The following is a 26,560-nucleotide window of genomic DNA, read 5'->3' on the forward strand; positions in this document are numbered from 1 at the left end:
TTCTGAATTTCACGTCATTGAGCACGATTCTCGTCTTCTCTCGTCCAGCTCCTGCCAGCGACCCTGCAGAGATCCTCACTACGTTTGCCAATTCACGGTCTCCACTCAAGAACGCGTTTACTCCAACTGTGATCAGTGTTCCGGTTAATATGGCCAGCCCATTGCCACTTCAGCCTGCTAATCCGCTTTATCCAGCAGTGGACTGTATAGGCTGATGATGATGATATACAAGCTGCAATCACCCCTCATGTATTTCAAGACCATGGAACTGTCGGTAGACGAGGCCCTGAAAAGTAATACTACTAGTACTAGTATACTACTAGTACTATCACCATCCAGATGGACCGTCAACCTGATTGCTCTTTGAATAAAAGAAACATCCCCTGACAACTGGTGGTAGGACCTCTTGTGAGTCCGCGCGGGTGTGTACCACCACCCCACCTATTTCTGCCGTGAAGCAGTAATGCGTTTCGGTATGAAGGGTGGGGCAGCCGTTGTAACTATACTTGAGACCTTAGAACTTATATCTCAAGGTGTGTGGCGCATTTACGTTGTGGATGTCTATGGGCTCCAGTAACCACTTAACACCAGGTGGGCTGTGATCTCGTTCACACATCTAAGCAATAAAAAAAAATAAAAAAATACTGGACCGTGAACCTGATGGCTCTTTGAGTAAAAGAAACATCCCCTGACAACTTTTCCAAAGCAGTGTTAATCTTAATTTTGAAGTAGACATTTTAAAAGTTTGAAAACTACGAGAATGTACTTCCCCCCCTCCCTCCCTCTTTCTTACTTTGGGCAACTTCGACTTTCAGTCTCAAACTAAGAAGTTTGTCGACTTCAGAACTCCAAACTACCTAACTGTAAACATTTGAGGTATTTTGTAAGGGTAAAAGATAAAAATATTTTAGTTTAGTTTTAGTTGTTTTAGTTAGTCCATTTAAGTGAGGATTATAAATCATTTTCGGAAGAAACGAAGTTAGCTGCTTGTGAACTCATGAAGGTCATCACTAGTGCCATTGTGACCTTCCTATATTTCTTCACTCCTTCGATTTTGATATTTCTAAATTCGTTGAAGCGTATTGAAGAGTGCAGCGATTGGTTCACAAAGTAATTAAGATTCTAATCTGATGTTTTAAGAAAATAGTTCATATTGTCTACATGACGCGTTAACCACTTACCACCAACTGGGATACGAGCTCCACTACGTTTCTAAGGCAATAGTCACCTTGGACAAATACTAAATTTCAGCCCACTGAGTTTCTCGCCGGATCTTCTCAGTGGGTCGCGTTTCCGATCCTGTGGTAGATTCTGCGAAGCACTGCTCTTGCCAGGGCCGATGTTAGCAACACTCCCGGTTTGAGCCCTGTGAGCTCACCTACACGTCAAGCTGAAATAGCCTCTCTAGGCTAAAATAGGAAAAAAAAACTAAATTTCACCTTTATCTCGGCAATAATTACGCTCTATAAATTACCCGGCTAATCAATACAAGAACAAGTCTTTGGAGTTCCACCGGAAGCTGATCCCGTCCGAACGGAAACCCTTTTGTTTTGCAAATAGCCCGCAATGTATCGAAAGGAATCTCGAGGGAATTCTTCCATCGCTATTTCGACCTTTGGAAACACACGCATCGTTAGGACGTTCGTGATCGCTATTGTGTAACTATTTACCTATCCTTAATTGCTATTGAAGCTTATACTAGATGATGACCGAGCTTTACTCGGTTTTTTTTTTATAATGCCATCTTGTTGTGTCTTTAAAGCAGTTAGTTGCTCTCAATTAAGAAAAATAAAATTATTATTCGCCAATAGATGTCGGGAAGAGTCATAAAGTTGATTATCGATAAAGTTGATTATTGAAAACACGAAACAAAACAACGTTTTCTGAAAATAAATCGTAGCTAGATCGATTTATCGCCCCCGGAATCCCCTGTATACTAAATTTTATGAAAATCGTTGGAGCCGTTTCCGAGATTCAGATTATATATATATATATACTAGCGACCCGCCCTCGCTTCGCTTCGGAAACATTAAAACACACATGAAACAAAAAAAAAAAAAATTTTTTTTAAAAAAAGTAGCCTATTTTCATCAGGGACAATGTCGGCTTCTAATGGAAAAAGAATTTTTCAAATCGGTCCAGTAGTTTCGGAGCCTATTCGAAACAAACAAACAAACAAATCTTTCCTCTTTATAATATTAGTATAGATATATATACAAGAATTGCTCGTTTAAAGGTATAAGATCTAGGAATGAAAGGATATTTAGCTTAAGCGATATTAGGCTCTAACTACTCTATGGCAAACCAGGGGGCCGTAGAAGTCGTGGCAGACGCAAACTCCGATGGTTAGCTGATGGCGTAGAACACAACCTCAAAGTTATCGGTGTCAGGAACTGGAAGGAGAAAGACCTCAACAGAGCAGTCTGGAGCGACATACTGGACCAGGCTAAGGCCCACCCTGGGCTGTAAGGCTAAGATGATGATGATGATGATGACATTTCGCTTAATACCCGATTTTTTTTTCTTTGATGTATGGACGAGCTCACAGCCCACCTGGTGTTAAGTGGTTACCAGAGCCTATAGACATCTACGACGGTTGACGGCATTTGCGTTCTAGATGTCTATGGGCTCCGGTAACCAAATAGCATCAGGTGGGCTGTGAGCTCGTCCACACAACTAAGCAATAAAAAAAAAGCCTCGTTGTTTAATAAGAAGATTATTGGACTTGAATTCTCAAGGTGAGCAGTGACATACGCATGGTGTCAATGGATCCCTGTCGAGTTGGTTGATTACGACGAAGAACACGTCGATTTTGACGTAGAGTTCGACGCACAAACTAGCCCATAGACACAGCCCACTGAGTTTCTCGCCAGAACTTCTCAGTGGGTCGCGATTCCTAGCCGGTGGTAGATTCTGCGTGGCACTGCTCTTGCTAGGGCCGGCTTTAGCAACTCTCTCTGGTTGAGCCTATGAGCTCACCTACCAACCAGTATGAAGCTAGAATATCCTCTTGGCTACCAAGCAAATAATTTTTTTTTATTGCCCTTGTAGGCAGACGAGCATACGGCCCACCTGATGGTGAGTGGTTACCGTCGCCCATGGACTTTAGCAATGCCAGGGGCAGAGCCAAGCCGCTGCCTACCGCTTAATACTCTCCACAAGCCTCGTTTGAAGAAGGACATGTCGTAGCGCTCGGGAAACACCGTGGAGGGAGCTCATTCCATAGCCAGATGGTACGTGGCAAAAAAGACCTCTGGAAACGCACTGTGGATGACCGCAGTGGATCCAGGTAGTATGGATGAAAAAGGTCAATGCGATCAGTCGACTGTATAACAGTTAGTTCGTCCACCTAGGACACTTTTCAACATAATATTGAATGTATGTTTTAGAATTGTAAATAGTCGAAGTTCTCGTGCAAAGACGAAGGACGATCCGCGTCTCGTACTCTCTGCGCGGCCAGGTTTTGTGACCTGGTAATGGCGTCCCGTGAGGCTGAGGAGCGTGAAAGGGAGTGGGATCCCTCTTCAGCACCTCAGCGCAGAAGGCGGGGTGGGCGGCGCGGGCGTGAAGCTCCCGCTCAGCCCCCGTAGGGACTATCAGGTGGCGAGTGCGGGGGCGCCCGGTACTCGATTGTCGGTCCGGTGGTGGGGCGGTGCAAGGTGGCTCCTGTGCGCCGCCCACGGTGTATCTCCCGAAATGACGTCCTTCGGGATTTTCCCGGAGATGAAATCCCGTCTTATCATCAGGACGGGTACCGGCGAAGGCGGACTTTCGGCGCACACTGCGGTACCGTAGGTCTGGTGTAGCCGGTGTGGTGGAGCTCGATGGGGTTTAGTTGGTAGTCGTTCTGCGGGGCAAATGCTTCGCGCGCCTTTTTCAAGGCGTAGTCTCCTGCGAGGAATTTGGGGAGGTGGAGGACCTTGGCCCTCCTCGTCCCCCTCTTCCTCTCTGGAGGCGCCGGAGTCCGACATAACCCGGTTCGTTACCCCCCCGGACCGGGTATCCGTAAATGGATTCCCCAGCGTTAAAAAAAAAAAAAAGGGTGGCGCAGCCGTTGTAAATATACTGAGACCTTAGAACTGATATCTCAAGGTGGGTGGCGCATTTACGTTGTAGATGTCTATGGAGTCTGGTAACCACTTAACACCAGATGGGCTGTGAGCTCGTCCACCCATCTATGCCATAATAACAAATAAAAAAAACACCCAGACAAATTACAAGCAATTACAAATACACTGTAAATTTTTCGAACATTTTTCTAACGTTTCCTATCGCAGAGAACGTGACTGTAATACATTGAAATATAACAATGAAAGTTTAATGATTTGTTGAGAAAAATCTATGAATATTAATGTTTTTTTTTGGCTGAGCTCGTTAAACACAAGACCGATGTTCGGTAATTTTATAAGAAACTTTTGTTAGCTTCACTAATTACTGAATCACGGACCATTCCCGATCCTGCGGACAGAATGGAAAGCAGTCGACGTCGCCCAAAACACGTCATCTCGGATCCTCCCGATCCACTAACGGTGCTTTTAGGTACTTCAAGCACCGGTCACCGTTCTCGTCGAACCCGTCGCTTGCGACGAAGGGCTCGACGAGTAAATTAACTCTCAGACACAGCCCACTGAGTTTCTCGCCGGATCTTCTCAGTGGGTCGCGTTTCCGATCCGGTGGTAGATTCTGCGAAGCACGGCTCTTGCTAGGGTTCGTGTTAGCATCGTCGTCAGGTTTGAGCCCCGTGAGCTCACCTACTAGCCACGGTTACGCTGAAATAGCCTCTCAAGGCTATCAGATTAGGGAGAAAAAAAAAAAAAAAAAAAAAAAAAAACACGCACCAAACCATTTGCCATCGTCTTGTTAGTGATTGATCGAAAGAACCTAAAGTATATCTAGGGTATTGCTAAATCATTCCTCTTCACACCGATTTTTTTATTGCTTAGATGGGTGGACGAGCTCACAGCCCACCTGGTGTTAAGATAACCTTGGGGGTTATCTTTGGTTCCAGCTTAATGAATTTGAAGGGTGTGGTAGCCCATCATATGCCATAATATGCATTGTTCATCCGTACAGCGTACATACATGGAAATCGCTGTACATCCTGAAATTATTTCGGAAGATCAGTAAACTTGGACATCACTTGTCAGTTCATATTAACGTCTGACGTGGGTCGGACCCTAAAGTTGTAAGCCGTTATTGATTACTTCCCAGGCATAGACAAGATTTTATTTATGACATCTGCATGCTTAGGCTATTGTGATTCAAGTGGAGGACGGCTGTCATTAAAGTCTCAAGATGGATGACGGTAATTACGTTGTGATGTCTATAGACCAGCCTTTCCCAAAGTGGGCGATAACGCCCCCTTGTGGGCGCTCCAGGCCTAACGGGGGGCGGTAATAGGCCCAGAAAAAAATGGGGCGTTCTGTAAAGGCTTGGTAGGTGATTTGTAATTTCGCCTAGGAGGACTCTTAGACACCGACTGAGCTCTCGCTACAGTGGTTTTTAAGTAGGTGAAAAAATGGGGGCGCTAAAAAATAATGTATTCTCAAAGTGGGCAGTAGACAAAATAAGTTTAGGAACCACTGCTATAGACTATTAGACAATCCATAAATAATTATACGTGAAGCAAAAACTTTGTATCCCTTTATACGAAAATTGCACGGACGGAGGAGTATGAAATTTCCCACACTCATAGAGAATATAGAGAAGGAGTGCAGAATGTTATTATTTTTTTTATTATACAAAAAAATACATTAATACAATTTTAAAAAAACATGACACACACTACCATGTATTTGACACACATACACATGCATACTATTGGCTTACTGTCAAACTTTTCTTATTGCCTAAAGCCTGTGGTCAATTGAGAATAGGTTCAATATTGTTTGTCTTTATAGTCTAAGGTGTAGTCTTGGAAATCTGCGATTATAGAAGTATAATAATAGTTTTTGACAATAGAAACATGATAGTGTACAAAATTATAATTTCAATTAATTATAGTCGAATTTCGACTACTGTGAGACCACTAGTAATTATTAATACGTGAAGCAAAAACTTTGTATCCCTTTATACGAAAATTGCACGGACGGAGGAGTATGAAATTTCCCACACTCATAGAGAATATAGAGAAGGAGCGCAGAATGTTAATATTTTTTTAATGCAAAAAAATTACATTAAATCAATTAAAAAAAACATGACACACACTACCATTTGGACACAACAGATTTATTTAAATACTCCTTGTTTATTGTGAAACTTTTGTTATTGTTTTAAGTCTGTGGTCAAATTGAGAATAGATTAATATTATTTGTTATAAGACTGTCTGTTTAGCGTCTGCTTCACGGCAGTAACAGGTAGGGAGAAGGTATCTCTCGATATGAGTATACTCGGCTTTTTTTTTATTGCTTAGATGGGTGGATGAACTCACAGCCCACCCGTTGTTAAGTGGTTACTGGAGCCCATAGACATCTACAACGTAAATGCGCCACCCACCTTGAGATATATGTTCTAAGGTCTCAAGTGTAGTTACAACGGCTGCCCCACCCTTCAAACGGAAACGCATTACCGCTTCTCGGCAGAAGTAAGCAGGTGGTACCTACCCGTGCGGACTCACAAGAGGTCCTACCTTCAGTTCTTATCCTTTAGGTTGCGACGACTTCTATCTATACTAATATTATAAAGAGGAAAGATTTGTTTGTTTGTTTGTTTCGAATAGGCTCCGAAACTACTGGACCGATTTGAAAAATTCTTTTTCCATTAGAAGCCGACATTGTCCCTGATGAACATAGGCTACTTTTTTTTCATTTTTTTTTTTTTTGTTTTTGTTTCATGTGTGTTTTAATGTTTCCGAAGCGAAGCGAGGGCGGGTCGCTAGTATTTTATACTTCTACTAGCTGACCCGGCAAACGTTGTGTTGCCTTAAATAAGATTTCTAGGGAAATTCTACTGTAGAAATAAAAACCTCATTTAACCACATAATACCTCATTATAAACAAAAAAATATATCCAAAAAATTAAAATAAAAAATAAATGTTTGGGGTGGACAACCCTTTTCACTTAGGGGTATGAAAAATAGATAGTAGCCGATTCTCAGACCTACTGAACATACTATTGATACACAAATAAAACCAACAAAACATGGCTGAAAAATGTATAGTATTGTATAGCTCTCAAATATATTAAGTGTATAATCTATGATGTATAATGAGTAAGTAAGACAGGAGACCGGCTTCGTCCTCATCCCTACTACGTGATGTTTGCTGGATCAGTGGTGACACCTGGTGGGGATAGCTGATCGATTGATAGTTGATCAGTAGTCGACCGGCGAGCGCGGGAGATCAAATTCAATTTAAAAAAAATCATAATTAAAGGAACTTGAAATTATAAACTCTGAATAAGAATTTATCGTACTACAATTATAATATTTGATTGCCATCTTGCAACCTTATTGCGGATGGAAAAATAGGGGTTGATCGTATAAGAGTGAAAATTGAGAGTAATATGATTTTTTTTATTTTAAGTCATGATAAAACTAAATAAAAAACTTGCCAAAAAAATTAAAGTTTATAATTAACAAAAAATAGGAGTTGATCATAGAGGGATGAAAAATTGAGAGTAACATCAGATTTTTTATTTTAATTCATGACAAAATAAAAATAAAAATGAAAATCTTGCCAAAAAAATTAAAGTTTATAATTAACAAATAAAAAATAGGGGTTGATCGTAGAGGGGTGAAAATTTCAGAGTAATATGTTTTTTTTTATTCTACGTCATGACAAAATAAAAACAAAATTCTGGCAAAAAAATTTAAAGTTTTTAATTAGCAAATAAAAAATAAGGGTTGATCGTAGAAGGGTGAAAATTGAGGATTGTATGTATTTTTGTATGTTGTATCATAAAAAAATAGAAATTAAAAATTTTGTCTAAAAAATAAAAAATAAAATTTAGGGGTGGACTACCCCTAACATTTAGGGGGATGAAAAATAGATGTTGGCCGATTCTCATAGATACCGGATAAGCACAAAAAATTTCATCAAAATCAGTCAAGCCGCTTCGAAGGAGTATGGCAACGAAAACTGTGACACGAGAATTTTATATATTAGACTAGCTGACCCGGCAAACGTTGTGTTGCCTTAAATAAGATTTCTAGGGAAATTCTACTGAGAAAAAAAAACCTCATTTAACCACATAATACCTCATAAACAAAAAAAATATCAAAAAAAATAAAATAAAAAATTAATGTTTGGGGTGGACAACCCTTTTCACTTAGGGGTATGAAAAATAGATAGTAGCCGATTCTCAGACCTACTGAACATACTATTGATACACAAATAAAACCAAAAAAACATGGCTGAAAAATGTATAGTATTGTATAGCTCTCAAATATATTAAGTGTATAATATATGATGTATAGTAAGACAGGAGACCGGCTTCGTCCTCATCCCTACTACGTGATGTTAGCTGGATGAGTGGTGACACCTGGCGGGGATATTGATAGTTGATCAGTAGTCGACCGGCGAGGGCGGGAGATCAAATTTAATTTAAAAAAAATCATAACCAAAGGAACTTGAAATTATAAACTCTGAATAAGAATTTATCGTACTACAATTATAATATTTGATTGCCATCTTGCAACCTTATTGCGGATCTGTGCATAGAATAAAAAAATATTAATCGGGATGGAAAAATAGGGGTTGATCGTATAAGAGTGAAAATTGAGAGTAATATGATTTTTATTTATTTTAAGTCATAACAAAACAAAATAAAAAATTTGCCAAAAAAATTAAAGTTTATAATTAACAAATAAAAAATAGGGGTTGATTGCATAAAAGGATGAAAAATTGAGAGTAACATCAGATTTTTTATTTTAATTCATGACAAAATAAAAATAAACATGAAAATCATGCCAAAAAAATTAAAATTTATAACTAACAAATAAGAAATAGGGGTTGATCGTAGAGGGGTGAAAATTTCAGAGTAATATGAATTTTTTTATTCTACGTCATGACCAAATAAAAACAAAATTCTCGCAAAAATTTTTAAAATTTTTAATTAGCAAATAAAAAATAAGGGTTGATCGTAGAGGGGTGAAAATTTAGGGTTGTATGTATTTTTGTATGCTGTATCATAAAAAAATAGATATTAAAAATTTTGTCTAAAAAATAAATAAAAAAATTTAGGGGTGGACTACCCCTAATATTTAGGGGGATGAAAAATAGATGTTGGCCGATTCTCATAGATACCGGATAAGTACAAAAAATTTCATCAAAATCGGTCAAGCCGTTTCGGAGGAGTATGGCAACGAAAACTGTGACACGAGAATTTTATATATTAGATAATCACAAATTTCGCCAAGACTACACTATAAATAATATTAACAAAGACACACAACATAAACACAAACAAAAGACAAACACATAAAATTGAAAGTTTATCTTTGTTAAAAAGCCCAAGTTTAAGTGTGATCTATCCAAGCTCCACTGTCGCCATGATGGAGAGCCAAACCCTCTTCCAAATTTGCATACTCGTGTTCTGAATACGAATAAAGTTTAAACAAGGTCGTCTGTGTTAATGTCACCGTGATAACATTCATATTTATTAAGACTAGTGATGCCCTGGTAATCGAAATTCGACTATAATTAATTGAAATATAAGTTTGTACACCATTATGATTCTATTGTTAAAGACTTTTATACTTCTATAATCACAAATTTCACCAAGACTACACTATAGAAAAATATTAATAAAGACAAAAATTATTTAATCTATTCTCAATTCGACCACAGGCGTCAAGAACAAAAGTTTGACAATAAATATATAGTATGCATGCGTGTGTGCGTCAAATACATGGTAGTGTGTGTAATGTTTTTTTTATTGATTTAATGTATTTTTTAGGCATAATTTAAAAAAATACACTGCTTCTCTATATTCTCTGTAAATGTGGGAAATTTCATACCTCCGCCGTCCGGGCAATTTTCATAAAAATGGATACAAAGTTTTTCCTTCATGTATTAATATATAAATATAATATAAATAGTTACATAAATATAATATTTTTATGTGTATATGTAATTATACAAATGAACAAAATTTTTAAATCATTTCATTTCTTTAAAGTCCTTTGGTCACATAACCAGGAAAGAGGACTGGATGGAGAGACTAGTTACTTAAAGCCAGGAGGAAGGTGAGAGGCAACGCGCCACCACAGGACATCTTGTGAGTCCGCGCGGGTAGGAACCACCACCCTGTCTATTTGTGCCGTGAAGCAGTAATTCGTTTCGGTTTGAAGGGTGGGGCAGCCGTTGTACTGTTAAAAGTGAGACTTTACAACTCTTGTCTCAAGGTAGGTGGCGGCATTTACGTTTTAGATGTCTATGGGCTCCGGTAACCACTTAACACGAGGTGGACCGTCAACTCATCCACCCATCTAAGCAATAAATAAACAATAACAAAAAAGTGTTTATAATAATAATGAAACAGTTTATTTGAGATCCTTTATTCGAAGTCACTTAAAAGCTCTGAATTGAGCTTTATGAACCATTGACCTTAACAGAAAAGAAACTTGACAAAAAAGTTCATCTCCCCAGAGATTCGAATTGCCTGTTATTAAATTAAAAGTTTTCATAATGATAAAGCTTGCTGAGCTTGCCGGGCATTAGCGGACGTGACTTCAGAAAGCTTCCGGGGTAAACTTTGGGTGTGACGTCATGAATTTTAAACAGCTTACGGCTTTTAAACGTTTGCAGGTTAAATTGATTTGAGTTAATTTTTTTCTTTTCTTCCACGTGGTTATTCTCTCTCCCTCCCAGCGTCGTGAGTCCGGTCTAGACCAGAACCACAGCGGCGAAAAAAAAGATTTTTTAATTTTATTGCTTATATGGGTAGCCCATGGACATCTAGAACGTAAATGCGCCACCCACCTTGAAATATAAGTTCTAAGATATCAAGTATAGTTACAACGGCTGCCCCGCCCTTCAAACCGAAACGCATTACTGCTTCACGGCAGAAATAGGCAGGGCGGTGGTACTTACCCACGCGGACTCACAAGAGGTCCTACCACCAGTAATTACGAAAATTATAATTTTGCGGGTTTGATTTTTATTTACACGATGTTATTCCTTCACCGTGGAAGTCAATCGTGAATATTTGTTGAATTTTTTTTTTTTATTGCCTTTGTAGGCAGACGGGCATACGGCCCACCTGATGGTGAGTGGTTACCGTCGCCCATGGACTTCAGCAATGCCAGGGGCAGAGCCAAGCCGCTGCCTACCGCTTAATACTCTCCACAAGCCTCGTTTGAAGAAGGACATGTCATAGCGCTCGGGAAACACCGTGGAGGGGAGCTCATTCCATAGCCGGATGGTACGTGGCAAAAAAGATCTCTGGAAACGCACTGTGGATGACCGCAGTGGCTCCAGGTAGTATGGATGAACTCTACTCCGGTGGCGGGCGGTGCGATGGTAAAAACGAGATGCTGGTATCATCTCGAACAATTCCTCAGAGCACTCCCCATGGAACATACGGTACAAAATACAGAGGGAACCGAAGTCCCTCCGCGTATTTCGTTATACGTATTCGAATACGTATTTCATTAGAAAAATTGGTGCCTGCCTGAGATTCGAACACCGGTGCATCGTTCAACACGAGTGCACTGGGCGTCTTATCCTTTAGGCCACGACGACTTCACTTGCCATTTCTACTACAATTTCCATAAATATCCTAGTCACATGCATCTCCTCCCTACGCATCACAAGTCTATACCACGCTAACCGTAACCCTAGATCGTAATGTCTATTTTCGTAATAATTAAATTGAATTTTTATTGCTGACGACGAGATGACGGCTGATAGTGAAGAATGGAATAGAAAAATTCGCTATGTCGACCCCACCTAGTGGGATAAGGTGGAGACAAAGAGAAGAGACATTACGATCTTAATTACTTTTTAAGCTTTCTTGGCGTTATCCGTAGGTTGCTTCATTTCAAATGGCACTACTTTTTTTTAACTCAACATTCTGAACTACAAGTTGAACGAAGGCAAAAGGTCTTGAATTTGAAGATTTTTAATGAAAGCTCAAAAGAATAGATGTGATGATATTCAGAATAAGGTAGGCAAAAATATTTACTTCCTTCCTATTTGCTGGTAGCCTAGGGGGCTCGTCAGCTACCTCCAGATGGGAAGGTAAATTCACGGACTCAACCTGAGAGAATTTGCTAACACTAGCCCTAGCAAGAGCAATGCTTTGCAGGATCTATTCACTGAGAAAAAGTTACTCGTACACGATATAACAATGCTTTCAGTCTAGCAATCAAAACTTCTTACATAATTACGAACTTAAAGTTGTAATTACATTGTCATATTCAGTTGCTTAACTCATTTAACATATTAATGCGTTCATCTTAACAGTGCTTACACGACGAGACAACATGGTTGATAGCCTAGGTGGTGTGATGAATAAATCATTAGAAAAAGCAGCTGAACTAATGTAATTAGTATCCAAAAAGAATTATAAAAAATCCTATTATTATTATTATTTTCATCACCCATCTAAGCAATAAAAAAAATCGGCGTGGAGAAGAATGATTTAGCAAGTCGGAGTTGAACCGACTAAAACCTCCTGTCGCTCAACAACCAGCATCACGATTTACCCAATTCACAAGAACCGGGCGAATCGCCTCGACGGTCCTACGACCAGCCGAAGAGTCGGCCAGCCGTCTGGACCATGACTCGAGCACGGACCGCCGAGATTGGGCCCTCCGCGCTCTGACCACACTGGGGCTGGGACGTGCCAAGCCCCGAGCACGAAGGTCAGCCCGCCACTGATAGTCAGCAGCGAGCGCCTCCGCCTCCAGCACCCAAGGCGGCGTCCCAGCCAGTACACAAGCCGCCTCGAAGGAGATGGTGCGATAGCCGCGGATGACCCTGACCGCGATGGCTTCGCTACCCCCACGGCCAGGGACTGGCCCCACACGGGCGCCCCGTATAAGGCCATTGATCGCACCGCCGAAGGAGCCGTCTTAACGCGCCGGCCACCCCCAACAAACGAGGGACCAGATTCTGAAAGTGAGCACGGAAGGTCCAACGGCTGTCCAGAATGAGGTCGAGGTACTTCAACTGCATCCCGACCCCAATACGGACGCCTCCAACCACGATATGGGCATCGACAGGTGGCACTCTCTGGGGCCTGTGGAACCACACTGAGCGCCACGTCGAGGCCCAATCTCCTGATTTTGCCGACGACATGCGCCACTCCAGCGGTAACAATACGGGCAGACTCAGCAAAACTCCCCCCCGGGCCACGACCAACGTGTCGTCTTCGTAACAGATTAACTCTTATGCCCGGGAGGAGGACACCCCCCAGCACCCAGTCATACCCGATATTCCACAAAAGGGGGCCGAACACCGACCCCGGTGGAACACCGCGCACGACCGGGAGCCAGTTTACGATCCCACCGTGTCCGGTACACGTGACCGATCTGTCCTCCAAGTAGGAATCCACCAGCCAGCGAAGGTAGAGGGGCACTCCGTGTCGTTCCAGCACCCCCCTCTAAGCACCCCCCGCCAAAGCCACCCCACCCCCGGAGACGGCCTCCTCCGAGAGGGCCCGCACGCGAAGGATCGCGTCTACCGTTGAGCGGCCCTCTCGGAAGCCATACAGCTCCGCCGACAGATCGGGTCCCACCCTAACCAGATGCTGGATGATGTGGGCCGCCAGAATGCGTTCCGGCAGCTTGCCCACCTCATCCAGCAACACGATGGGACAATTAGTGAAGCGAACAAAAGTGTCTTATAAAATTACCGAACATCGGTCTTGTGTTTAACGAGCTCAGCCAATCAAACCATTAATATTCATAGATTTTCTTCAACAAATCGTTTAACTTTCATTGTTATATTTCAACGTATTACAGTCACGTTCTCTGCGATAGGAAACGTTAGAAAAATGTTCGAAAATATTAGTGATTTTGTTTTTTTCGTTTCAGATATTTGCTTGTAATTTGTCTGGGTGTTTTTTTTTATTTGTTTTTATGGCATAGATGGGTGGACGAGCTCACAGCCCATGTGGTGTTAAGTGGTTACCAGAACCGATAGACATCTACAACGTAAATGCGCCACTCACCTTGAGATTTGTTCTAAGGTCTCAGTATAGTTACAACGGCTGCCCCACCCTTCAAATCGAAACGCATTACTGCTTCACGACAGAAATCGGCGGGGTGGTGGTACCTACCCGCGCGGACTCACAAGAGGTCCTACCACCAGTAAATGTTCTGGTTCCACTGTTCCATCAGGTCGGATTTGCTCGTCGCTTCGCTTCAAGCTTCAAAAACAGAGACTTGCCTTGTTGTATAACTTAATAAATTACTTAAATTAAGGGTGTGAGGCCTTAGGTATGATATGGCCTTAACAGTTTCCGCTATACTTTATAATCTTCGCCAGGGGGTTGAATGGTGGAGTGGAAACTCTCGCGTGCTCGGGTCACGGCCCCTACTATTGTTTTTCGAGTGGGGAGCCGGTATCGGGAACGTTTACACAATGCTGCCTAAGCGATCGTGAAGTGAGATTACGGAACAATGAATAGACATTCGACAAATTTTAACGTAGTACTGGTTTTTTGCTTTTTTTAAGCTATTGCATAGCTTTTATCGTGGGCTTTGAGCGCGGCGACCGAATCAAGAAATTCCGTAACGAAAATAAAACCTAACACCCTCACTCCGCCTATAGTAACCGGCAAACTTCTTGAGCAAATGACCTTGACTGCGCAGAACCGAATTTTAGATCACTTTGGTGGTGAGGGTGAGGCGCGACGGCAGGGGAAATCGTATCGAGCGCGTTATTGGTAGATCAATCGAACCTTGCGTCCCGCACCGCGCCCTAGTTCCGCTTGCTCCCAAAAGTACGCTTGCGTACAGTAAAAATCGTTATTCATCGTTAAGTTATTTGTTATAATTGCTTGTTGACTTTGTTGCCATTGCTATATGTTGAGTGTTTGTTGATTTTTTATAAGAAATACACTATGCCGCGACAAACTGGTGTAGTATTCAAAAGAAAGGGTAGAAAAATTGTGTACGACGTATATTGCTTCATTATAAAACAGGGGAAGAATGATATGGAAAAAGTAAAACAGACTTCGGAAGCAAGAAAAATATCAGTGAGTAGTGAGTGGCTCAGAATGAAGCTTACGACGAATTATGAAAGAGCTAGGCTTCAGATGGAAAAAAAAAACAGAAAGTAATCGGAAGCTGGTAATTGAAAAAAGTAACATTCGATTACTACGAATCGAATATCTTCAAAAAATCATTAATTATAGACAAAAAAGAAGACCGAACCGACCGAGTTGTAAACTACACCAATGAGCCCTATGTCGACTCATCACGATGATAGCGACTCGGGTGATGAAAACAGTGATGATGATGATGGTCAAGATTAGGATAACGAAAAAAAAATTACAAATACCAGCTTCGCTTCAACTGAACCAAGACCTGGCAACAGCTCTAGTTTTGACTTAATAGAAGGAATATCTATTTTACCCCAAGATTAAATTATTACAATTATTAACCTATATTTTTTGTTGATGTTCTAATAAATATATAAATAAATACATAATATGTTGATTTTCATAATTTAATAGCATTATGACGCAGAGTAAATAATGTTTTTGCACGTGAGTGTACCATGCGCGAACTTACCCCCACTACGTCGACAAATGCTCAAAAAGTTTGCCGGCTATTATACCATGTAACTCGCTTTCAACACATTCACACGTTGCGCTTGTGTAGTGTTTGCGAATAAGCGCGCGGCGTGACGTCGCACTGCATGCGCATCATAAAAAGTCTGCCCATCTCTCTCTCGCGCGATCTAGCCTATGAGTGTGAAGGGGACAGTTAATGTTTTGCTTTTGTTAATGTTTATAAATATAGCGTGGTCTTATTTTTTTAATATTAAATTATTATTGTCTAATTATAATTGCATAAGTTCATAAAAAATGCTATGCAATAGCTTTACCGCGGCAGTCCCCGAGTAGGTAGGTACCACACGTGTTTTTTTTCTCTAGTGTTTTAACTTGCTTATATTGGGAGGACCTTTAATTGGCTTTTTGTTTCTATTTTTTTTTTATTGTTATATATTAATCTATGTATTTTGTTGAGTTGGACTGTTGGTCCTCCTTGTAATAAATAAATACATAATAATATGTCGAACGACAAAGAGGTCGACTGGCAACCTAACCCATGCATCAGCCCGCTGAGATTCACGCCGGATCTTCTCAGCTAGTCGCGATTCCGATCCAGTAGTAGATTCATTCACGAAGCAGTTGCTCTTGAGTTGTTAGGTCTTCTTCGGAGGCGCTCGGGCAGCTGTTAGCAAATCCCACCCCTTCTGGCTGAGTCTTTGCTCGCCCACCTGTCCTGGTGAAACTGGAAAGGACTCCGGGCCACCAGTAATCCTTCAATCATAAAAAAAGAAAGTGAAACACTATGATATCCTGCAACAAATAATATAAAGAATACGGAACGTATAAATTACCGGAAGACTGTAGCTAATCTCGAACTTCAACTCGATAAATTAATTGACAAAGTTTCGTTCAGTCGGAAGTTGGTTCATTTGTTATTGGACAGATAATAATAATTTAATTGTTGTGCAAGATTATACACTGTAATTATTAGATTAGACGCGGAGCTTCCAAAATCGTTCGAGGATACTTTATCACTTATTTTATTGGTGAACGAATGCAAGCTTATCCTGAAAATGTCGTAAGCGGCATTCAGGCATCTATCAAATATCTTTGTGTTGGGTGATGGCTACCCGCCACAATAGTATAACATATAATACCTATACTAGCAGACCCGGCCACACGTTGCGTGGCTAAGGTTTTTGTTTCTAAATAACACGTGGCCGGCTATGCTATTACCAAAAGCTAACAAAGTTAAGAAACGTTGGTATTTTTAACACAGCGCCATCTATGAGATATTAATGTCAGACAGTATTAAAATTGTCTGTAAAACTGATTTAAGGTGCCATCTGTTTTAGACTTATGAAACTTACAATTAGTAACAATAATCAAAATAAGAAATAATTAAATATTACGGTTTTACATAACAATAAAACCGATATTATGTGCCGAGAAGGAAAACATACAGCATTGTATTATGAAGAAGCAGTGTGTACTTAGCTTAGATTCCTTGTCTATGTCCAACCATAGACCGTCAATTTAGTTCCATCTTTAGCCGCTAGGTGCTGCCAGCAAGTATAAAGGGAGCGCAGCCATCTTTGATCTTCATAGTCTTCACCAGGAAGAACTTCCTGCAATGCTGTATGTTTTCCTTCTCGGCACATAATATCGGTTTTATTGTTATGTAAAACCGTAATATTGATGTGCCTTTGGAAAACATACAGCATTGTATTATGAAGACGTGTTTGTTATCTGCTGGTGAAATTATTAAGCACAACGCTATGATGAAATAGGTAAAGCCATAATAAAATTATGAAGCGCAATGATAATGTTCATAATTTATATAATTATTAAATCGAAAAAACAGTTGTTAACTTCCACGTTAATTCAATAATTAAAAAATATTTAAAGTTTGTAATAAACATTTTATCTTGTATATACAAGAAAATGTATAAATTGTATAAATGATGTATACACATCATGTAGAAGTAAATGTGTTGAAAAAAAGAATCGTGAGGATCTTTACGAAGCTCTATTATTCGGCAATAATTATTGTAAACGTTTGGATGATTTGCAATTGCCTCTAGAAAGTATTTCGTCCATTGGTTCATTATCAATCCATCTCAGAGGCTACTGCTGATCTACCACTTCTTAGAGATGCGTTGATGCCATTACCTCGTAAGGTTGAACGAAGACCAGTTTCCAATTACAGTACGGGATGCCGCTTTTGTGACAACACACATAGAAAAAAGTCCTTACGAATCTTACCGGGCATGTCTTTAGTTTCATGTTTAGAAAGCACTTATGCAGATTATTGACGAAAATGGATTTCAATTTTAGACCCAAAGACTGGTATCAGAAAGATGTTTTTCTCTGTTATCAAAGAAACTGTCTTTAGAAATGTTGAGCAAAGTAAGGTCATTAACTCTGCGTCCCGTAGCCAGCAACATGGTTGTTGGTGTCCTTCAAGCTACATTGAAGCGTGATGTGGTGGCTGGGTTTGAAGAAAACCAGTTTAGAACTATTCTCGGATCTCATGTGAATGGGACTACACTTAGTAAAATTGTAATAAGTAGTTGAATTTTGTTTAGTTATTCCGATGGCTTTTTTAAAATAGCAATTTTTATTAGAGAGCTTGAGAATGTTTGCTGTCCTACATGTATTTCGCCCACAGAAAGTTGACAGCGCTGCTTTATGATGCAGAAGGATTGTTTTATAGGCAAAATTTTTTTTTTTTTTTTTGGAAAAGAAGAAAGAATTTGGCAACATCTGCAGACTTAGGATCAATTTTAAAACTGTAGCACCATATGCACCATCTTCTAGTTGCTGGTAAGTATGCTGACAAAGTGGATTGACACCAGCTAATTTTCAACAAATCTCCTGTTTAGACCAGTCATTATTTGTACAACCTCCCCCCCCCCTTTCTAAGCTTTCAGGGTTAATGTTTAACCTGTGGAGGAGGCAGGTTTTGGATTTCGTGCGAGTTATCTAGCGTTCGGGATCTGAGGGCTTGGAAACCCAAATGCTTTCGCTCAGTCTGGGAACACTACCAGGTAGGTTCCCTAGACACTGTTGAAGTGAGTCAGTACTTTGGGGAGAAGGTTGAGAGGAGGAATTCTCCATGCTAGTTGCATCCTCTACGGTCTGCTGAAGGTATCCAATCTTGGTCGGCGAATGGGTTTATATCCGGATGACCCCACTTTCGAAAAACTTTTGTGGTCACTTGTGGTAAAAAGTGCCATTTCGCAGGTTGATTTCCTCGTGATAGCCTGTCGGCTATGATGTTGTATCTCCCCGAGAGATAAGCTGACAGTTATCTTGAACTTATCGCTTAGGTTTAAAAATCGAAAGGTCAACGTTAGTGAAATACTTTCAGATTCATTTTGATTGTCACTACCATTGCAAATAGCTCTTTTGTGGGTGAGCCGTTTCTGTTGTTGAGCTGACCATAGACAGGACGTTAATATTTTGTCTAATTGTAACCCCTACCCATGTCCGAAGCTTCCGTTGCCAGGAAATGGTTGGTTTTGGGTCTCGGCAATGTTTGACATGTGGCTCCGCGTCAGCACTGCATTTGTAACCCATACACATGTCCGAAGCTTCCGTTGCCAGGAAATGGTTGGTTTTGTGTATCGGCAATGTCTATCATGTGGCTTCGCGTCAGCACTGCATTTAATTGTTAACACATGCAGGATGGCCTGTTTTTTACCCCTTTTCTTGAAACTTTGCAAGAAAATTTGCAAGTTAGCATAGATTGATGTAATTCCGTCAGAGTTTGAGCTAGGATGTTGTTGAGTGGCCACTTCGTTTCTCGCAATTTTCCATCGAATCCCTAGACATGTCATCTCTTGAACCAGTGTACTAATTGATTTTTTGTAAGGCTGACTTGGCAGCCCAAATAATCCAAGAGCTTTACAGCTTATGTGGCCTGAAGACTCAACTTGGACTTCTTTTGATGGACCTGGTGGGATTTGCGTAGGTGGGATAACACTCAACATCCCTTTGCACGCAATGTTTCCGCGACCGAGCATGCTATGCAAGCAAAAAAGGTGTATTTGTCTTCATGGACCAAGAAAAAGTCGCGTAGGTAGGTTAACATTTGACTTCCCTATGTACGTAAGGTCTTCGCGACCGAGCATGCTATGGGAGCAAAAACGTTTATTTGTCTTGGTGAAACAAGATCATGTCGTGTAAGTAAGCTAGCACTTCGATTTTGCACGCAATGCCTCCGCGACCGAGCATGCTGTGGAAGCAAAAAGGTGTATTTGTCTTCAAGGACCAAGAGAAAGTCGCGTAGGTACGTTAACATTTGACTTCCCTATGTACGCAAGGTCTCCGCGACCGAGCATGCTATGGGAACAAAAACGTTTATTTGTCTTGGTGAAACAAGATTAAGTCGTGTAGGTAAGCTAGCACTTGACTTTGCACGCAATATCTCCGCGATCGAGCGACCGAGCGACCGAGCACCCTATATAATGGAAATTGACATGCCAGCCCAGATAATCCAAAACCTTCACAGCTTCTGCAGCCTGAAGTTTCAACTTGGATTTGTTTTGGTCGACCAAAAGGAAGTCGTCTAGGTAGACTAGCACTCGAGTTCCTTTTGCACGCAAGGTCTCTGCGACCCAGCATGTTATGGAAAAAAAAGGTTAATCCAAAAGCTTCACAGCTTCTGCAGCCTGAAGTTTCAACTTGGATTTGTCTTGGTCGACCAAAAAGGAAGTCGTCTAGTAGACACTAGCACTCGAGTTCCCTTTGCACGCAAGGTCTCTGCGACCCGCATGTTATAGAAGCAAAAAGGTGTGGCTCTGAAGCCAGACCGAAGGGTAGGCATGTCATTTCATACTAACTCATAAGAAGGTACCGATTCCTTCCTGGAGGTACTGATACTGGTACCTTGGTACTGATCCTCAAGAAGTATCGACGAAATTTTGCGACTGATACTAGAAAAATATTCCTGAGAAATGTTCAATTCTATCATCCAGTCCCCTGGGTGGAGAAAGTTTGGTACCTAGGTGTCCGAAAACAGTTAGGTGTTTTATCTTTACGACCTTGTTCAACTCTCGAAGATCCAAAATTGGACGCATTGATCCGTCGCTTTTCTTCCGCAGAAAAAAGGTAGTTTTTTTTTTTTTTTTTGTTATTTTTTTTCTTTTTTTTACGGTATTTGGTAACCATACATGGTTTACAAATTATTACAATTTTGGTGGCACTCAGTGCCTCCCGTCGGTGTCTTCAATTGCCCCCCTCTGGATTGTGCCAGATGTTACAGACTATGATTGTTTATAATGTTTGGCTTACCTTTTGTACGAGATCGTGACAAATAGGATTGTAGCCCTCAGAGGGACTGAATAGATTTCAATTTACTATTATCAAACAAAAATTCCTCAATGAGTGGTGCGTTGGCAACAGGATACTTTGTTAGAGACCACGGAAATTAAACTTTGACGTGTTATTTCTATACATACGGCCCTTTTTTCCGTATACAATTTAAAACGCTTTTTACGGGTAACTTGTACGACGGAGACGATTTGTCAAAGTTTTCAGTAATTATGTTACAAAGATTATTAGTTTAAATCTGTTGTGTTTTTGTCAAAATTTCCGTATTGACGAGATCAATTTGTTTACAACATTTTTCGTTACATTCAATTGTTACACACAGTTGATGCATTATTAGATTTACAACGTCACTGACCTGGTGGGATAACGAGCCGATTCGAAGATCGACCGTTACCTTTGAATCCCGTCGTTTCTTACGCAGAGACTCCTTTTGTTCTTTTTCGCTTGACGAGCTGTTCGAACGCGAGGCGTCTCCATCGCGTCTCGCCTGGACATCTTCCCTCTCGGAAATTATGGAGCTTGACTCAACATCACCTCCAACAGATGACGCGTGATTCATGGCGTCCGATGATAGGATTGGTAAATAATACTCGTAATGATTGCAAAATAACACTCATAGAAACACAAAATAAATATTTTTTTGCAATTAATAAGAAGTCGAATAAATATTTGTGGACTTGCGACTTCACAGTACGAAAGTACACAACGCTATGAAGATCAAAGATGGCTGCGCTCCCTTTATACTTGCTGGCAGCACCTAGCGGCTAAAGATGGAACTAAATTGACGGTCTATGGTTGGACATAGACAAGGAATCTAAGCTAAGTACACACTGCTTCTTCATAATACAATGCTGTATGTTTTCCAAAGGCACATCAATTATTAATTAATTAATATTGCAACCATTAATCGAAATAAAAACCATCCTATGGCATAAGTTGGAACAAAAGACATATTTAAAAAAAAAAGTTTAAATCGGTTCAGTAGTTTAGGTGTCCATCGCGGACAAACAACGTGACACGTAATTTATACATATGTATTAAGATTATATAACGTTACCTGATTTGTTTCAGATCGCGAATGTCCTGAGTTGGAACAGCCTGAAATAGGGAAGGTTACCTTCACTGGTCGACTGTTCGGAGATAAGTACGTACGAACTCTCTTAATCCGTGTACTACTTTTACTAGTGGTAGTGGTAGGACCTCTTGTGAGGCCACACGGTAGGTACCACCTGCCTGCCTATTTCTGCCGTGAAGCAGTAATACGTTTCGGTTTGAAGGGTGGGGCAGCCGTTGTAACTATACTGAAACCGTAGAACGCATATCTCAAGGTGGGTGGCGCACTTACGTTGTAGACGTCTATGGGCTCTAGTTACTACTTAAGACCAGGTGGGCTGTGAGCTCGTCCACCCATGTAAGCAATAAAAATAAAAACTACTTTAGCTATTTAAACTGCGAAGCCGTTTTATGTCTTGTATCTTTCAAGTCTTCTAACTTACCTACTTACCTCCCGAAATGTTCTGCGCTTACTGTGCTCTTACGGCCTGTCTAGTGAAGAAAAAAATACTATTGTTTACATTCGATAAATGACACGTTTAATTTATTGGGAACACGGAATAGATAAATAAGGTTGGAATGGTAATGTAGGCGGGGCAAGCGTGCCACAGTTATGATTGTACAAACATAACTCGACCGATTCTTTCATTCACCGCGTTTAGTGCGCTTCAGACTATTTGGGCCACATTCCGATAGAGGCACCCGTCACGTGCGGACGTGCTCATCGTCCACTCGATCGCCCGGTCTTTGTTCGCCCGGCTTTTGTTAGCCCGGCCATTGTTCGCGCGGCCTGTGTTCGTGATACATCTGCCGACCAAGTGTGTTTCCTGGAAGCTTTTATTTATTTTGTTTTAGTTATTTTTGTGTTTGTGGAACATTTGCCGACAAAGTGTTTTCCTGCAAGTATTTATTTGTTTTGTTTCTTTTTGTAATTTCTGTTTTGTTGTGCTTTTTCTTTGTCCTGTAGTAATCGCGCCGCATTGCCACCTGTGTTCAATAGAACCGCTCAGGTCCGAGAAGTTGGGGCCTCGCCGCAAGGCGAGTGTTTCAAGACCCGGGGCCGCCCCACCTGGGTACTCAGCGATCATGGACGCTGTATTCGCGGAATTCCTCCGACTTCGCCACCCACAGCTCGCCTCAGAGTTTCTGGCCTTCAAGGCCAATCACACTGCGAGCCCTCTCGAGGACTCCGCCGCGCTCGCTGCTCCTGCGTCGCCTGTACCTGCGTGCAGAGCTTCTGCATTGAGCACCGCAGCCTCTGTCGTGCCTGCCGCTCCCGTGTCGCCTATACTGGCGAGAAAAGCTGCTGCGTCGTCTGCCGTGACCATCGTTTCAGCTGAGCGATCATCCGCGGCCTCCGTCGCGCCCTCTAAAACACCTACACTTGCTCGTAGGTCGCCTGCACCCGCCTCCTCGTGCTCCGACTCTGACTCGGACATGGAGGTCGACCTCGCCCCCGCCTCATCGACGGATGGATTCACCCTGGTACAGAAGGGTAAGAAGCGTGCCGCGGAGTCTCGAGCTCCCGCGGCCGCTAAAATTAGCAAAGCCGTGAACGCGTCGCGCCCCCGCCCTCAGACTCCCGTTGCGCCCCCAGCCCGTGCCACTCCGTCGCCGCGTCCGGTGGCACAAAATAAAACCCAGACCCCTCCCCCGGTTATCCTTCAGGAGAAGGCAGCTTGGGATCGAGTTTGCCTGGCCCTTAAGGCCAAAAATATAACTTTCACGAATGCCCGTAACCTCGCGAACGGCATTCAAATTAAGGTTCAAACACCCGACGACCATAGGGCCCTCTCTTCTTACCTCCGTAAGGAACGTATAAGTTTCCATACTTATACGCTCCAGGAGGAGCGCGAACTCCGCGTTGTAATACGCGGAATCCCTAAAGAGTTAGATGTAGAGCTCGTCAAGGCCGATCTGTTAGAACAGGGCTTTCCAGTGAATTCTGTGCACCGTATGCACACCGGTCGCGGTAGGGAGCCATATAATATGGTTCTAGTCACCCTCCAGCCTACCCCCGAGGGTAAGAAAATCTTCAACACACAGACCGTCTGTAGGCTCTCCGGTATCGCCATCGAAGCCCCCCATAAAAAAGGCACTCCTAGCCAGTGCCATAACTGTCAATTGTACGGGCACTCTTCCCGTAACTGTCACGCGCGCCCCCGATGTGTTAAGTGTTTGGGCGATCACGCCACGGCCCTCTGCGCTCGCGACCAAAAAACCGCGACGGAACCGCCTAGCTGCGTCCTGTGTCGAACACAGGGTCACCCCGCGAATTACCGTGGTTGCCCCCGAGCCCCTAAAATAAATCGCCGCGTCGCCCGCCAAAACCGCCTCCGAGCTTCCGGCCCAGACATCAAAGCCACGGCACCCTCTGCGTCGCAGGCTAAGCCAGCATTCGTTCCGGCGGCGGTGCCCAGTGTCTCGGCCTGGGCAAAACCGCTGCCGTACACGAACACGGCTACAACTCCCTCCTCCGCGATTCGTCCCGCCCCCGCGACTCGTCCCTCTCCCGCGACTTGCCCTCCGACCGCGTCCGAAAATCTCGCTTTAGCGATCGACTTCTTTCAGTCGATCAACTTTGAGCGCGTTAACGCTTTGGGCGACGCCATTCGCGCTGCCTCCACTGCACAACACTTTATCGCCGTTGTGCAAGAATACGCCGACGTATACGCGTCATTAAATACGTACGTCCTCCCCTCACTCCGCCGGTAATCAATGGCGTATATAAGTAGAATAAAGCCCCTATCCGTAACGATAGGATTTTTTAACGCTTACGGTCTCGCAAATCAACGTGATCAGGTTTCTGACTTTTTGCGTGACCATCAAATTGATATCTTTTTAGTGCAGGAGACCCTACTTAAGCCCGCGCGCCGTGACCCTAAAATCGCGAACTATAACATGGTCAGGAACGACAGGCTCTCTGCCCGTGGTGGTGGTACCGTCATTTACTATAGAAGAGCCCTGCATTGCGTCCCGCTCGATCCTCCCGCGCTCGCTAATATCGAAGCATCAGTGTGCCGAATCTCACTGACGGGACACGCGCCGATCGTTATCGCGTCCGTTTATCTTCCACCGGATAAGATCGTTCTAAGCAGTGATATCGAGGCGCTGCTCGGTATGGGGAGCTCTGTCATTCTGGCGGGCGACCTAAATTGTAAACACATCAGGTGGAACTCACACACCACAACCCCGAATGGCAGGCGGCTTGACGCGTTAGTCGATGATCTCGCCTTCGATATCGTCGCTCCGCTAACCCCGACTCACTACCCGCTAAATATCGCGCATCGCCCGGATATACTCGACATAGCGTTATTAAAAAACGTAACTCTGCGCTTACACTCGATCGAAGTAGTTTCAGAATTAGATTCAGACCACCGTCCCGTCGTTATGAAGCTCGGTCGCGCTCCCGATTCCGTTCCCGTCACGAGGACTGTGGTGGATTGGCACACGCTGGGCATCAGCCTGGCTGAATCTGATCCACCGTCGCTCCCGTTTAACCCGGACTCTATCCCGTCTCCTCAGGATACCGCTGAAGCCATAGACATCTTAACGTCACACATCACCTCGACATTAGATAGGTCATCGAAACAAGTTGTAGCGGAGGACTTCCTTCACCGCTTCAAATTGTCCGACGATATTAGGGAACTCCTTAGAGCTAAGAACGCCTCGATACGCGCCTACGACAGGTATCCTACCGCGGAAAATCGTATTCGAATGCGTGCCCTACAACGCGACGTAAAGTCTCGCATCGCCGAAGTCCGAGATGCCAGATGGTCTGATTTCTTAGAAGGACTCGCGCCCTCCCAAAGGTCTTACTACCGCTTAGCTCGTACTCTCAAATCGGATACGGTAGTAACTATGCCCCCCTCGTAGGCCCCTCAGGCCGACTCGCGGCGTTCGATGATGACGAAAAAGCAGAGCTGCTGGCCGATACATTGCAAACCCAGTGCACGCCCAGCACTCAATCCGTGGACCCTGTTCATGTAGAATTAGTAGACAGTGAGGTAGAACGCAGAGCCTCCTTGCCACCATCGGATGCGTTACCACCCGTCACCCCGATAGAAGTTAAAGACTTGATCAAAGACCTACGTCCTCGCAAGGCTCCCGGTTCCGACGGTATATCTAACCGCGTTATTAAACTTCTACCCGTCCAACTCATCGTGATGTTGGCATCTATTTTCAATGCCGCTATGGCGAACTGTATCTTTCCCGCGGTGTGGAAAGAAGCGGACGTTATCGGCATACATAAACCCGGTAAACCAAAAAATCATCCGACGAGCTACCGCCCGATTAGCCTCCTCATGTCTCTAGGCAAACTGTATGAGCGTCTGCTCTACAAACGCCTCAGAGACTTCGTCTCATCCAAGGGCATTCTCATCGATGAACAATTCGGATTCCGTACAAATCACTCATGCGTTCAACAGGTGCACCGCCTCACGGAGCACATTCTTGTGGGGCTTAATCGACCAAAACCGTTATACACGGGAGCTCTCTTCTT

At 42.7% G+C, this 26,560-nt stretch overlaps 1 protein-coding gene across 5 annotated transcripts in view; it reads left to right on the forward strand.

The window, feature by feature from the left end:
• Hasp (Hig-anchoring scaffold protein) overlaps nt 1–26,560 on the forward strand; it is a 122,462-nt gene that overhangs the window by 57,585 nt on the left and 38,317 nt on the right. For all 5 annotated transcript variants that reach the window (XR_016324748.1, XR_016324749.1, XR_016324750.1 and 2 more), the window contains exon 4: nt 22,078–22,150. Coding sequence is in view for 2 of the 5 variants with exons in the window: in XM_089735650.1 (XP_089591776.1) it covers nt 22,078–22,150 (73 nt within the window). In the remaining 3 variants the exon portion in view is untranslated. The remainder of the gene's footprint in view (nt 1–22,077; nt 22,151–26,560) is intronic.

This window comes from Bombyx mandarina, chromosome 20 (assembly GCF_030267445.1).
Source record: "Bombyx mandarina strain Sakado chromosome 20, ASM3026744v2".
NCBI lineage: Eukaryota > Metazoa > Arthropoda > Insecta > Lepidoptera > Bombycidae > Bombyx > Bombyx mandarina.